General features: G+C 45.1%; 1 protein-coding gene across 2 annotated transcripts in view; it reads right to left on the bottom strand.

The window, feature by feature from the left end:
• TGFB2 (transforming growth factor beta 2) overlaps positions 1-16173 on the bottom strand; it is a 91311-nt gene that overhangs the window by 59902 nt on the left and 15236 nt on the right. The window contains exon 2 of one of the 2 annotated variants that reach the window (XM_022579242.3): positions 10317-10400. The exons of the other annotated variant lie outside the window; for it this stretch is intronic. Coding sequence (XP_022434950.1) covers positions 10317-10400 — 84 coding nt within the window. The remainder of the gene's footprint in view (positions 1-10316; positions 10401-16173) is intronic. 2 annotated transcript variants of the gene reach the window in all.

Genomic DNA, 16173 nt, shown 5'->3' with positions numbered 1-16173 from the left:
TCATTTTAGAGAAGAGAAAAATGAGGTTCAGAGAGGGTAACTGACTTGCCCAATATTTCACAGTCAGGATTTTACCCAGGATGCTCCTTTATGCAAAACGTGTATTTTCTTTCTATTATATCACAGACTAAGTGTCACCCTCAAGAGTCATCTTTGGCTCATGTATGAGTCACTTTCTTGGCTTATCAGTGGTAGGCTGGGATCAAAAAACCAAAGGTCGACATCCTCACAAAGTTGAAAGGAAGGGACCACCGTCTGTTATAACAAAGCAAAAGAAACAGAGAGGCCCATTATATGAACTCGTCTGTCTAGACAGATGACTAAACCGGGGTCCCCCCCAGGGTTAGACTTAAATTTCCTCTGTTCAGCCTGTTGGATATTTAGCAAAAAAAAAAAAAAAAAAAAATGCTTAAGGGCTGTAGTACTAATCCAATCCTACACTACCCAGAGAGTAGTTTAAAACTTGTTTCGGTGCAGCCTGCATGTGTTAAAGTTTCAAGCAGAAATTGGATTGAAACAAGAAGAACCCTAAAAATACTTGTGCTGTCTGGCTGAGGACCCAAGAACACAGGCCCAACTGTCCCACTATAACTCCCGGGACAGCAGTTCGAACTCACAGAGGGAGCAAGTATTGATCCAGGTGTCCCCGTGGGACCATCCACAACAAGAATGCATCAAATATAGGCTTGGCTTTCATATGGGCTGGCAAGTAGCTTCACTCGTGTTCTTTCTGTGCCCCCGGGGACTCTGAATTTTTCCTAACTTATAACATGAAAAATGCTACTGACAGTAAAGAAGAAGTCAGTATCCCTTCATCCAGGCTCAGAGATATAAACAGAGGTTGGTGATAATAAGATGCTTTTAATCCTATTAATATTGCTTTGCTTAGAGTACAAAAACTTTCCCCAGGTGGGAATTAGGAGTTGGCTAACAGACCAAGTGGCCCCATGGAGAAACTGGGAGCAGACCAGTGGACTAAGACATTTTGCTCATTTCCCAATGAGTCCTTAGCGATATGCAAGGTGCTATTTCTCTTATGGTCCATATTTGCAAAATTCACTCACTCCCACATTTAACAAATATTTATTGGCTGCCTTGATCTGCAACATTTCTTCATATGTATGAGGATACATACGAAGGCCTGGAACTGGAGATGGAATTTCTAGGGCCTTGGCCTGGAACCATTCTGATCTTTTAATAGGCATTAAAGGATTAATGCAGTAGTCTGAGGAAGAACTCAGATTTACTAGCCAAAAAAAAAAAAACCAGCCAAAAAACAGTTGTTCCTAGCTAGGGAGAAAAAAAAAAGAAAAACACCAGGATTTTACACTGCACGGTCCAGTGATTATCCAGTGTGGACAAGAGAAGCACATAAGGATGCACCATATTTCATACACGTTCATATAAGAAGCAACCATTTCTGTTCTTCAAACAGGGAACCCAGAGAATAAAGATGAGCTAAACTCAGAAGCCACTGCCTAATTCCAACACCTGTGTTCAAGCCCTTGGGTTCTGCTGCCTGCTTTGAATTTCCATAGGTTTTCAGGAGAGAAATACTGGATTTAAAAGAACAAAAGAAAGCATCCGAACATATCATTTTTCCTTCTGCAGAAAAGAATGATCTCTTTAAAATACAGATACATACTATTCTCACTCAGTGAATTCTCCTTTTCTGACACCTCATCCCCTCACCCCAAATATTCTTGTGTATACTTAAGTTCATCGTCTTAGGGGAGCGATTAGCTGGAGCTTTGGAACCAGACAGACCAAGTTCAAGTTCTGGCTCTGCCACTTATTAGCTGTGTGACTGTGGGGAAATTACATGATGTCTGTAAGTCTCGGTTTCCTTATCTGTAAAACTGAGAATAACTGTTTATCCTATAGGGCTAATAGAGAAAGATTAGTGCATTGCCGAACTAAGTATTCAATAACTAATGGCTATCGGTAACATTATTATTCATCTTATTATTACTAAAGCCAGAATCCACCCTTTTTATCTATCAATACCCCCAAGCAGGTATACGCCTTTTCTTCATGCAGAAGTTCACTCATATTAGAACATGGATACCTAGACAGAAAATCATAGTAGTAAAAGTTATGTAAACCCCCAAAACAGAGGTTCTCAAACCTGGTTGCACGTTAGAATGCCCTGGGAAGCTTTTTAAAACTAAAGGTGCCAGACCCCACCCCAGACCAACTGACTCAGAATTTCTGGAGGCGGACCTCAGCCTGAATGTATGTTAAATATCTCCCAGGTGATTCTCACGCACAGTGAGGTTGAGAATCCCAGCACTAGAACACCCAAGTAGAGACCACAGCCCCGAAGGTCAACGCTTCCAATTAAGGACCTGAGTGCTTTGATATCTGAAGCCCAAGTTCAAGTCTTTGCCATGGTCCCAGCATACCTGTGGGTGAGCTGGTCTTGGTGCTTCCCCTGTTTAGTTTCTGAAAGCCAGTCTACTCTCTCCCTAACAATAACACTTGAGTAAACCATCCCTGAAGCCACAGTGGCCGCAGTTCCCGCAGGGAGCTGCCCTCCCGCTCTCCTGCCTACACACAATGGACGAGGTAAGTAGCAGCCTTGAGAAAACAAGCAACGCAGACCAGGAAAACAGAGAAGCAACCCCCGCCGTGCAGGCGAACACATACGAATCAGCTCCGCTTCAGAGCAAAGATACAGTCCAACTGAAGATTAGAAAAATGTGGTCTGACCGTTTGGATTTCACAAGGATCCAAAACCAATTTTAAAGTCCAGTCGGTGGACAAAGTTCACATTCAGCAAAACAGCTCCGGTGGTTACGTCATCCACACAACAGGGCAATTCAGAAAATACAGATGTCCAGCCAGGGCCAGGACAACGCTTTCATTTTATGCTGCCCTTTCCCACCGCTGACCCCAAGAGCAGGATGGAGAAGCTCAGCACCTGCTGCTACTAAGAACAGGCTGCGGAGATGGCAGTGAACCTGAAAGCACGGAGTTACCCAGCATGCTCAGGGGCGCTCGCAGGGGATGGATGGCTGCGCCTGGGTTGAGGGTGGTACAGAAGATGCCTCAAGCCAGGCGGGGTCATTCTCCGGTTTTCTCACTGGACACAGCAAGAAGGAGCCTGAATCTAAGGCAGCAACCCGACAGGTCACTGGCAGGAGACTAAGGTTCAGGTTAGACAGAATTCTAGGGAACCACATGGTACACGACGTTTAAATCAATTGGCATGGAACTCACACAAGACAGAGGAGAAACAGGAAAGTCATGGTCCCTCTAGCAAACAGTTAAGCATCTTCAAACTTATAGTCTCATGGAAGCTTAGCCTGGATCCTTACTGTGAAGCACATTGACCAGATATTGCTGGGCATGTGAGGACCACAGTGGCAACCTGAGACCCTAAGGCTAAGGGATCTGAGTACATGCTTTGGAGGTAAGCCTGAGCTTCCCTGACATACATAAATTTCACATAACACATCAGGACTTGCTTCCTAAACCTAGTACTACCAACTGTGCCTCTGACACCAAATAAACTTGCCTCGGCTGGAGGAACAAGTGATACATGAAAATGGAGGACAAGGACATTGATGTCTGTCTTATAAGGCCAACCTACTAATTATTCAGTAAATATCCATTATAAAGCTCCTCATAATTCAACAGATAAAGCGATAGTGTGGCTCTAGCCAAGCCATACCCACAACACAGACAGTTTTTTTTTTTTTTTGCGGTACGCGGGCCTCTCACTGTTGCGGCCTCTCCCGTTGCGGAGCACAGGCTCCAGATGCGCAGGCTCAGCGGCCATGGCTCACGGGCCCAGCCGCTCCGCGGCATGTGGGATCCTCCCGGACCGGGGCACGAACCCTTGTCCCCTGCATCAGCAGGCGAACTCTCAACCACTGCGCCACCAGGGAAGCCCAATACAGACGGTTTTTAACATGGGTGAAATCTTTGTCTTTCCCCAACTCCTGCACCTACACTGTGGTAGACTGTACCATTTTGGTCAAAATGTGGTCTGTCCCTCTCCCCTGGGCCCACAGCCACATGGACACTTTCTTGTGCCTCTTCCTCTCCTACTGAAATCAGGCTTGGCCAATGGAATGGGGTGGGGATAACTGTCAAATCTCCTGAGGTCCAGCCAGGAGGTCAGCATGCCGGGGTTACATGCGGCTCCCTCAGCCTGTGCCCTGCACTGAAGATGTCATGGAGCACAACTACAGCCAACCCACAAATCCACAGTACATGAGTGAGGGACCCATCGTTGTGATATGCCTTCGAGATGAAGAAGAAAAGCACTAGTGACTTTCAGCTTATAAAATAATGTTATATTCCAGAGTCCCATTACACAACAGCACGTCGTGGTGTAATGGATTTTATACACCATGGGTCCATTATGTCTCCTGAATGTAACAATTTTGAAGAACAAATACTTGATATAATGATCTTGCCCTGTTCTCCAGCCTCAGTATTTCACAGCGGGTCTCCTGTAGGAATACATCCAATTTCTCAAAGACTACACTAAGTGCTTGTGCTGTCTCATGATTCATCAAGACGGTAGTCATGCGAGCTCACAGAGGAAGAAAACGACATGAAAGGGCAAATCTTCTCCTTCCAGAAGACTGAAGCAGCTTCCTAGGGCTACTGGATGACGGCCAAACAATCACCCCAAAGGCCATCTTTTCAAGCAGCAAATACCACCTTCCCCAAGAAGGCTTCCTTGACAAGCAAGTTCAGCAATTCTTCTGACCTCTCAGACCCTTACTAATAATCAACCACAGGGTGTTAGCTTCTCGGTTTGGTTTGGTTGGTTTGGTCTGCCTGAGCTCCTCAGCAAGTTGTAGCTCTCCTGAAGTCGGGGACTGTGCTCTATGCCTCCATCCAATGGCAGCTTCATCCAGCACCTGCACGCACTATAGACTCGGCAGACATGTCTTATACAAATGGATGAAGGAGTCAAATCGCCATCCCAGTGTAAAGTCTTGCTGTTCAAGACTTAAACATTAGAATTCAAAGTCTCATCCAAGAGAAATGCTTTTTGACTGATAAGGGACATAGTCTTACAAATTCCCTGGCTTATGACCCCACTTCAAAGTTTAGGCAAAGGCATGAGGCACAGCTGGACAGGTCCAAAGACCCTTCCAAGCCCAACTTTTCACTTCGCACAGGGAGAGATAGTTTGTCATTCTCCGAGGCCAACCGTGGTCACCTATGAGTTTAGTGCCTTGTGTCCCTGGTCACTGAATCAAGGGTGGCCGTGACTAGGCAGTACAGCAAGTACAGCCTCCAACAGCTGCCATTCTATACTTGTTAGCACACGATGGGAGACCCAAGAGGTTATTTTCATACACAGAAGGGTGCAAAGATAGCTTTTTTCCCGAAAGGAAGGGGGTGGGTTGCCAATAACTCAGGAGTATTCATATAAAACAATAAAAAACAAAACAAAACAAAACCAAAAGAACCATATTCTACATACAGAACCCACTTGTAGCCTGCCTATCAAATTATCTGCTAAAGAAAGAACTCAGCACAAGGGAGGTCTGGTTGCAGTTCTTGGTGCAGCTTCACCTAGAAATGCAACTGTGAAGTGCCTTTCCCATGCATTGCCAAGTCCAACTCACTGGGCTTCGTACTCCTCCTTGGTTACCTGTGCACTCTTCTCAATTTAGCCACAGAAACCCCTTGGCTAGAACCACCCTTCTCCCTATTTTATGCAGAGGAAAAGCCACAGACTTTACAGTGGCCTCCAAGGCCCTATCTGACGCATCATTAACTCTCTAATCTCATCTCCTAGGATACTTTGGATCATCCTTGAGTGTGGAAGGAACGGTACCCACTGCTCCCTCTGCCAGAAACGCTCTTCTCCACATTGTCTCAGGCTGTCCTACGCCCTCCTTCAAGTCTCTGCTTCCATGTCACCCTCTTAATGAGCCCTTCCACGCCCAGCCTACTTTAAATCGCAACTCACCTCCCCATTCCCCCAACGCTGCTTTTCTCCCCTATCGCATTGATCAAATTCTACCATTCTTATCTCGTCTTTTGAACTAATCGTCTATCTTCTTTCTCCAAAATGTGAAGCTCTCCCAGGGCAAAGTTTTCTGCTGTTTTATTCACTGATGGCATCACTAGTGCCTAGATGGATGTCTATTACATAGCAGACAATGAACACTGTGGAGTGACAGACAGTATCGTAAGAATGTCTCGTCTTTACCTCTGTCTTCCCACAATCTCTGCATGCATTTGACGTTTATCTTAAAACTCGATCTATATTTGTCGTGCACGTAGAGACCTTTAAATGGAAGGCTTGCTGGGAAGTAGAATGAATATGACCCGTCATTCTTTTCCTACTTCAATAGAAAAATGCTTTTTTTCCCATTGTTTAAATCTGCAGAGTGATAAGAGTTCTTATAATATTAATATTTTAAACTTCATGTTTTCTAGTGGTTATTAAGCCTGACCAGTATAATCCTAGGGTGGCTATAAAGTAACCACTGTAGTTAGTGCCTCTTCCTCTGGTGCTAGTTGACTGTTACATTTACCCTTCACCACACAGCAAACAACCTAGTTCTCAAATTGGTAGAAGTAACAGAGAAATCACTTGGGGCACAAGGACGCTTTCTGGGCATGTTTATAAAAAAAAAAATAACAATTTTTTTTTTTTTTTTGGTTTTGTGATACAGACCATGTAGAAGAACTGGCTGCTTCTTTAGTTTGATGGTCAAAAACACTACGTAATATCCATATTGTATGGCTGGAATCAAAATACTGGATGTTTCCAAAACAACATCAAAATAACAGGAGGTCTAGGGTTGCACAAAGAAAATACCAAGTAATTTATCATTAACTTTTTCTTTTTAATATCTGGGTCAGATTTTCACCTGCTCGAATACCTCTGGTTGAAAAAAAAAAAAAAAAACACTATTTGGAAAGAGAAAACTGCAGTTACCTGTGGCTGAGTTTGGCTGAGAGAGTAGAGTTTACATTCCATTGTTGGCGGGATCCTTACCCCATGGAATGTCTCAGAGCAGGATTCAGGCCACGAAGAGGTCAGCAGTGCTTTGACCAAACACTACCTCAGCGAATTAAACATTATACATTGACTAAGACATTATAAATTATGCATCACTTACACATTATACATTAGTTTCGAAACTCCCCTTCCCAATCCACACTTGAACGGAGGCATTCACTCCCGTACATAACATCCCAACTAGGCATCCACCCGCCGTGCCATCACTTGTTTGCACGTTCAGGGCCTCCTCTGTGGTGAATGGTGAGCAGGGGTTGTGTGTGAGAAGTGTAATTAACCACAGATCTACCTTGCTATCTATATGCATTGGGGGACATGGAGAGCACAGGGTGAAAACTCAGCCACGCTGTGGATTCAGGGTCTCACACTTGCAGGACCAGCTGATCAAACAGAGGCCCCACTGGATCTGCATCCTTCAAGCTGAAGGACTTCGAGTAAACAGACCAGCAGAATGAGAGCATCTTCCCCTCAGTGAGGCCTGACTCACCTGTGCTGCCTCTTAAACGTACAGACTCCTCAGCCCCACCCACCCCAGCGATTCTGACTCCGCAGGCCTGAGATAGGTCAGGGAATCTGCTTTCGATGACCCCTCGGGACATACAAACGCAGGCCACACTTTGAGAAGCCCATCTTTAAATCTGAACCAAGCTAACAAGAAGCATCGCGCTCAGTAAATCCTTGAAGAACGAAGCTGAATTTCCCTTCGTGCCTTCTAACCCATTTCTTCATAGAGAGACTGTCTCGGCCGCTTATCTTCTGGGTTCTTCTAGCTCAGGAGAAAAACCTTCAGGCAGGCTCACCTCATCCTCACCTACATTTTTGGGGAGAGTGAACTTAAAGGGAGAACAATCACGCAGCAGCCACATGGGCTGTGAGGGGCAAGGACTGTTTCCTCCTCCAGGCGATTTGATGCAAAGCTGATGAAACAACAGCGCTGCCAGTCCAAGCATGGGTGTCAGGACACATAGTGATAACTACACCCAGGTTAGAGACGGAGGGAGGAAAGCCAGAGGCGCCACCGGCCCCCCGCCCTCCCTGCGGCCACTCCCAACCTCTCCTTGGAATGGAGAGGCGGTTCACGCAAGGTGACAGGGATGGCCCTCGAGCCGCTTGGCACGAGCCAGGCTCCACTTAACGAGTGTTCAGAATCACAGTCAGCATGGAGAAATTCACCCTGACCCTGGACGCCTGCCCCTTGGCATCCGCTCACTTACATTTTTACTCAATTACTATTTCTAAGAACAGAGACAAAAAAAAAAAAAAAAAAATGCAGAGCCCCACTGCTCAGCAGTCTTGAATGGAAGGTCTGGAAGGGTCCGCAGGGTTTCCTCCCAGGAGGGAAGCTGGGTGGGGAGGGAGAGGTTCCCACCTTAGGGAATCTGTGCGTCTGTCTCCCCCATCCTGGCCACACCCTCCGAGACACTCCTGATTTTCCCAGACTCAGGAGGGGCAGGGTAGGTTTCTAGTGTTTTTTCACCAAAGAAATAGGGAAGCTTGTGGGGCGATTAAATGACTGAAAATAATCCCGAGGGAGAAGGCGTGTCTGAGGCCAAGAACTAGGGGAGGCCTCTCCACTTGTTTCCTATGGGAAGAAAACATGAAAAGGAAATGAATCCAAAGTGGTAGGTAAGAGAATTATAAAATGAATGGGATGGGATTCCAAAGGGAAAGCAAAAAGAAGGGCAAAAAAATAAAAAATAAAATAAAAGAAGTTTGGGGTCCATGTGGCGGAGGGCACCAGGGCCAGACCTGAATTCAGATTTGGGCTCTGCCCCTTTTGCTAGGTGACGACCAAGGACAAGGTATTCACCTCTCCAAGACACAGTTTCCGGTGGGGAAAAATGGGGAGGTCGTACTCGCCCTCCCCACCCAGGATGACGTGCCTTAAATACCAGGGACTTAGGGGGTAGTCAACAAATGTTTTCCTTCTCTCATCCCTTTCCCTTGTCTTTTCCAAAAAGCTGGTGAGACCAAAAAAAGAAAAAAAAAAAATCAGACAATTAACTCCTTGGTTTAGACAGTGAAATAAAATACACATTTAGAGATGGAAAACCAAACATGATCTGCCTAAAAAAGGGGAACTTTAAAAGCATGGATCAAGCCATTCACTCTTTCTATTCACATGGCAGCTTCTAGCCACTCTGAGGCCTTCTGTACTAAAATAAATGTATATTCTCAATAGAATCAGTTTTTGTTTTTCTTTCTTTTTTTTTTTTAGGAAAGCCCAGCTTAGGCCACTGTAAATAAACTATTTCATTTCTTGATTCCTAAGAAGCAAGGTTAGGCACGGTAAAGTTCATGGTAGGATAACCCAGTGAGTCAGACATCTATTGGGGTAATAAAAACATTTCTCTTGTCCTTATTTGGGACCTCCACCTGCATTTAGAATCAATATAATTCACGCTTCCTCAGGGCCTCAAAAGTGCAGTGGGAACCAACGCCAGGGTGGCAAGTCCATTTCCTCCCTTCCTGAATGGATCAGGGTACCACCTGGGCCAGAGTTCTTGAGTGTCAGGATCATCTAAGACCTGTTCTGTGCTGTGGTCTCATGGCCCAGCATACAATAAAAGATGGCACTCAGTCAAAGCTGGCTAAATGTATTAATGTTCCAAATCAGAAAGGTGTGAGACCTCCGGCTTCGGTGGCCCCCAACCTAACACGTGGCCCTAGCTCGGAGGAGTCTGCATTTGTTCTGAGGGTCAGGGCGAAGTGGCAAGCTCCCAGGTTCAGTCAACTGAAGCCTTGACCATGACCACCACATTCTCTCATGCAACCCATTAATGGCAACATCAAGGTCACAATGATCAGCACACGTTTCCCACAGGCCTCCCTCTAGAACTTCAAAGGAGAGAAAATCTCCTTCCTCCCTTTCAGTTCAGTACCGGAAACATTAATTGAGCCATTGCTATGTGCCAGAAACAAGAACATAGATTCAAATAAGATACCAAAAAAGGACCCTTGACATTCTGGCCATACCATTCAACCCTCCAGAGAGTATCCTCCCAGGGGGTCAAGAGGTCAATCTGTCAAATCCCTCGTTAACCCCTGGATCACACACATCTCACAGACCCACGATCCATTCTTCCCCATACTGCAATCAAGTCATCATATCACTTCAAAGCATTCATGAGTCTTTCTCATAGAAACTCTGACTACAAAATTGGGGGCACCTGTGTGACTGTCCAGCTACAAGGCTGCACTTCAGAATTCTATTTTGCTTCTGACACGTTCCCCCCAGGAGACACACACTAACGATGGGCCGGCTATCACTACATCAAACGAGGTATATAAAGCAGACGAGTGTACTCACCAAGGTACCCACAGAGCACCTGGGGCTGTCTGTAGCACAAGCTGCCCACTGAGCCAGAGGGTGTTGTAACAACTGGGCAGACAGCTAGGAGTTTTAAAAAGCACAGTCATTAGCTATTTTACTGAGAAGAAGCCTTGTACAGAGCTATACAAAGATTCAACGCAGAAGAGGGACTCAATGAACGTACTTATCATTCCCCCAGAAATAGAAGGTCCCCCCTACTCAGGGCCAGGGGACTAGGCAGGAGGGATCTTTGGGGGATTGTGGATTCTCGCCCCAGATCTTTTGGCATCCCTTAACCAGCAGTCAGGTTCCTGAATTCAGCGTTCCCTTTAACACATTCTAGTGCTAAAATAGCAATGTACAATTTATATACGGAAATGGTAAAATAAATACCTTGACTTACATTAAAGATGAATAAGAAAGGCCTTGACCTCTTTGACAAAAGACAGACTCCCTATTAAGAGTAAAACTCTGATTTTCATTTGGTTGGCCTCGATTTCAGTTTTCTTAAAACCACCTGTCATCATTTCTAACCCGCACATGAAAACTCCTTCTCCAGTGAACAAAAATCCGAGTGTATATTGCTTTGGGGCTGCGTAGCTGCAGTTTAAAAATCTAGGGCTCCTTGGAATGCATTAAAATATCTTCCGTGATAGTTTTGACATCCTGAAATTCTGAACTTTGCTGTTTTAAAAGTAAAGGTAGCAACTAGATCTTGTATATTGCCCATCATATTCTTATAAATGAAAATACACCAAAAAATACCTCCAGCTAAAAACATTGCTGAGTGTTCAAAGGCTATCCTATCTGTGATAGAGTCAATAATAAATATCAGATTTTTGCATGAGAAGATGTAGGTGGACACCCTGCTCTGTCATTAGTTTCCTGGGAATCTCTGGACAAGTGCCTCGATGCACCCAAGCCTCTGCTGCTATAAAATGAAACTGACATCATGCTACCCCTGAGGGTTTTTGAAAGACTGAAACGAGATATTTAAAAGAAACTGAGAAATAAAAGGTGCTCAAGGGATGTAATAATATTAGTTATCTAACTTATTTGATAGATTAACCCCTGACGGCCTTCTAGGTCTGCAAGAATATACCTCTTTCCCAGCTCCTTACACCAAGTTAAAATCCATGCACCTTCCATTCACCTAGGGCATGTCTTCTAGAAGTAGCATGGCCACTATTTATACCTGACTTGAAAACTTCTTTGGACAAAAGACAAAGGCTTTGTGGATTCCCTCCCACCCCATATGCACCCCACCCCCCCTTTTTTTTTTTTTTGCCAGATTTGTACTTTTATCTCTCAATTTTAAAACAGATAAGGAAGACTTTTTCCATGGCCTGTAACTTACCATCTCCGACATTCAGCCCACTAACAAGATCCCAGGGGCCTATATTCACACTTGTGTGGATTCCACCTTCCAGTCAAAACCCTCTTTAATTGAGATGTGGCATCTGCATGGCCTGAATGGCCTGGAAGACGAAGGCCCAACACCCAGGTCTTGGTAACACGCTGCTATCATGTTGCCACCATATGCTGTTACCAGCTGACATCTGCTCACACATGTTCTCACCAATAAGTAACCATGTTGTTTATTTTTAGAGCCCTCTCCACAGCCTCACAGAGAGAAAATTCCCTCACATCACCCGTCAGCAAAGACAGGAAGCTACAGACTGGGTATAAACTGTTTGTCACAAGATCAGTAAGGCACACAACGTCTTCTCATTCAGATCTGACCTCTAAAAAGAGATGCTGAAAGTTATCTTCAATAAAAATCTCAAGGAACGGAACCAGAGACAGGCAGGGTACGCAAAGCATCGCTTGCTTAGCAATGCTTTCTCTTCAGACTAGGGCCCTGTGCGTTTCTTGGGGGGATTTCACTCCTTTTCCTGGGAAACAGCACCTTCTTCAGGCCAGTGGGTGTTGTGGTGCCAAAGAGGGATGCTTCTATTACCGGAATCAGGATCCCTGAAATCGCCCCAGGTCACCGGGGTCAAACAAAGTCTGTGGGGAAACAAGGCAAGCTAACTGCCATGATTTGTCGTTTCCAACTTGCAGTCCTCAGGTATGCACCTTTGGTTTACTCTCTCTCCGCCATCAAGCTACAGTATTAAAATGCTTTCTTTCCTCCCCTTCCTTTTTCTGTTTGTTTGTTTGGTTGGTTGGTTTGTTTTTAAGCAGGGCCAAAGGACAGGTTGCTCTGGTGCTGGTACAGTGCCTCTGAAGTTAAGCCCATGAACTGGATGGAGAGATAAATGATGCGAATAGGGATGATTTAGGCCAAAGAAAGTAGCTGCTAGTTTTCGTAAAAATCAATTTCAACATCTATGTGTTTGAAGTGGCACTGCGGTATGCATAAACTTTTTCAGATCAGTAAGGTTTGGCGTCCATGTGAAATGCTTTTTAAAAGATGAAACCCTATGAAAAATCTGAGACGTGAATAGTCCTAGAGAAATAAAAATTTTTAGAATTACCTGGGCCCTCAGTCATGAATAATGGGGTACTCGTATGGCTCACATAAGTCATAAGAGAAAAAAAGTCCTGGAATTAAAATTTTGCATGGGTCATTTACAAAATAACTAAGAAACAATGAAGCTAACTATAAAAGTGTTGGGACTCATTTTTGCCTGTGATGACACAGCTAAGAAATAAAGCAACAAAACCCAAATACACAGTGTTTCCAGAGTGAGTTTCTGAACTACCTGCTTGGGAATCACCTGGCCTTCTTGTCAAGAGGCAGTTATCTGGAGCTCACCTTAAAACTACAGGATAATAATCTTGGGAATTCCCTGGCGGTCCAGTGGTTAGGACTCCGTGCTCTCACCGCCGAGGGCCCGGGTTCAATCCCTGGTCGGGGAACTAAGATCCCGCAGCACAGTGCGGCCAAGAAAAACAAAACAAACAAACAAAAACTACTGAATAATAATCTGGATGGAGGGTAGCAGGCAAAGGTTTGGGAATCCGCACACAGCACTCCAAGTGATTCTTGTGCTTGGTAAAATTCAAGAAGCACTGGTATAGGCCTTTGTGACTTAGAGGTTAGAAAGGCCTTTTACAAAAAGCTCGTCTGACCTCAAAACAACCCAACCAGGTGGATCACAGAGAAACCGTTCTCTCCTAAGAGTTGCCTGTTCTGAGTAACGGTTTTATGTAGCGTGAAAGCGCCTCTCAGTCAGAGAGAAAGCCATTCTTTTTTTTTTTTTTTTTTTTCGGTACGCGGGCCTCTCACTGTTGTGGCCTCTGCCATTGCGGAGCACAGGCTCCGGACGCGCAGACTCAGCGGCCATGGCTCACAGGCCCAGCCGCTCCGCAGCATGTGGGATCTTCCCGGACCGGGGCACGAACCCGTGTCCCCTGCATCAGCAGGCGGACTCTCAACCACTGCGCCACCAGGGAAGCCCAGAAAGCCATTCTTAACGCAATGATAGCTTAAGCAGAATTAAATGTCATTAAAAATGCTGCAGTGAACTCCCCATCAAAGTAGTCCTGCCCCTCAACCCCTCCCCAGCCCTCCACCCAAACATCCTCCAGGCAAACACCATCTCTCTGATAACAGCAACTCCGGAAGTGGGTACTGTCATTTCCTCCCAGCACTGGATGACAGTGAGTTTCTACCCCACTTAGAGAATTCCCAGCAAATGTTACTGAGAAAGGGCAAACCGTTGATCCCCACTGTCTAATGACTCGGGGTCAGCTTGGCTCAAGACCCTCTTTCTAGAATCCTGATACAATTGCCAAAGAATGAATGAAATTAGACATGACCTTATACACATAGTTTCATTATTGATGGTGATGTTTTCTGACAGTGGAATTCTTCTGAAATATTTCTCTCTACAAGACAAACCAGCACCTGCCACCTAATTCCATGGAGGAGAAAAGCAAAATTTGAGTAGGTGAAACAGCGTTCGCTCAGGAGTGGGTTGGTTCACAGATGTGACCAGTGAAATCTACTAACACACTTAACAACCTAAGGCTTGACACTGCGGGGAGGTACAAATGAATGACTAAGTTACTACTCAGATCAAAATGACTGTGTAATAGACATATCTCAGGGTGAGAACTGCTGCCTTAGAACCTGACGTGACAGCCATAATTCTCCTTTGGTTCTGCCCGGCTACTTCCGGGTAAAAGCTCCTACCTCTGTTTCTCTCTCCTTAACTTCCAGAGCCCCAGATGTTAAGGTGTGAACTTGGATGTAGAAACACTTCCCCAACCGAAAACCCTGACAGACCTCCAAGTGGGCAGTTCCTTTACCAAATCATCCATCTTCTGCAAAGAAATGTCCTCAATCTGTGATTTTCCTTTTTTTATTCTCCTTCTAAAGTTGAATCAGAATAAGTCATCTACCTTTCCCCCCCGCCGCCAGCCCCCATTCTGGCCTTTCTCAGCCAGCAACTGAGTTATAGGAGTTTATTATAAAGCAAGAAGAAACAACTTCAATGGCATGGTCATTAAGTTGTCAAAGCAGAGTGAAAATGAGATTAAGTCAATGGATAGGGAAATAAATGACCCTATAAGAATAAACCCCCCCAGTGGAAGGAATGACAAAGTGACTGCTACCAGTGGTCTAGAGAGAATAATCCCTGATGAATTTGGTCTAAGAAGTGTTCAATTCCCAATACAGAAATGACTCCAAAACTTAAAAATTAAATTTCCCAGAAAATTCCCATTTATGGGCAATAATATATTTTAGCGCTCTTAAAATGCATTAAAAAATATGGTCTTCTCTTTTAGAGAGTGCTTCCCCTGAGATCTGTAAAGACCAGTGGACTTCTGATCGTTTCAATGTCTTTCTCAAAACCGAACTGTGCATTCTCGTTCACAAGCTGAAGTAACAAATAAGGATTCTTAAAACAGCCTGAAGTTATGAGTGAGCAGTTATTTGTGAACTAGCTTGTCAAGACAGATGTGGTATTTGTCAGTGTGGTGTGGGTTAGATAGCAAAAGCCAAATGAACGGAGCGCCAAGGTCAAAGTCACAACATTTTTCTTTTTCTTCCTTGAGACTGGAAAGATGCTACAGCACTTCCTGAAACAAACATCTCCAAAAAAGCAGCCTTACTCTCCAACAGCTGCCCCATGACTCTCCTTTCAGAAACACCACGTCTCTCCCTCAGGAACGTCCTGCTTCCTAATTACTGACATGGAGGCCACGAGGAAGGCCCGAAGGGAGAGTGACAGTCTCTCTGTGGACAGAGATGTGTGCAACGTGCCAGTGTGAGCGCAAACAGCTGCCTGGGGAGGTTGGAAATGCATTTGAACTATTTTCAGAAGGTCTGGGCTTTGTAACATCCAGAAAGCATTTTCCATTTGCTTTAAGTTCCTCAAGTTGTTGTGATTAAAGGAACATCTAAGCCCCACATTTTTGACTTATCAGGCAGAACCAAATCCAAGGGCTCATTTTTGAGAATGAAGGGATGGGGGCTGGTCCACACAGAAGAGCTTTCTGGGCACCAGCAGGCTTTCCCTCCTTGTAACAGATGCTAAATCCAGTAAACTCGATTCCTCTTGGACGGCAGCGTCTTCTCATACCAACGAAGTGGTTTTACTCGGTCGCCCCAGGAAAGCCAGGATGCTACCGCACGCAGAGAGCATTCTGCTCTGTTAACAGCTACCCTGGGCCTAGTACGGCCTCTCCTCTCTGACATCACCTTCTAAGTTTTCATTTCCTCCTCAAATCCTTTGTGGTGACTCCTCCACTACCCTCTCCCCTTCCTCCCATCCATCCTCCTCTGGGAGACTTCTACCCCCTAATGGCATTTTGCTGCTAAAGTCTGCTTTTAAATGAGTCGCCTGACAGCGAAGAAACTGCTGTGGCTGGTGCCTGGTAAGGGAGATGCAGGGAGGTC

This window comes from Delphinapterus leucas, chromosome 1 (assembly GCF_059928025.1).
Source record: "Delphinapterus leucas isolate spDelLeu-1000000601 "Yukka" chromosome 1, BTC_Dleu_Yukka2, whole genome shotgun sequence".
In the NCBI taxonomy this organism is placed as follows: Eukaryota; Metazoa; Chordata; class Mammalia; order Artiodactyla; family Monodontidae; genus Delphinapterus; species Delphinapterus leucas.
The sequence above is the reverse complement of the archived record's forward strand: the minus strand, read 5'-3'. Positions and strand labels throughout refer to the sequence as shown.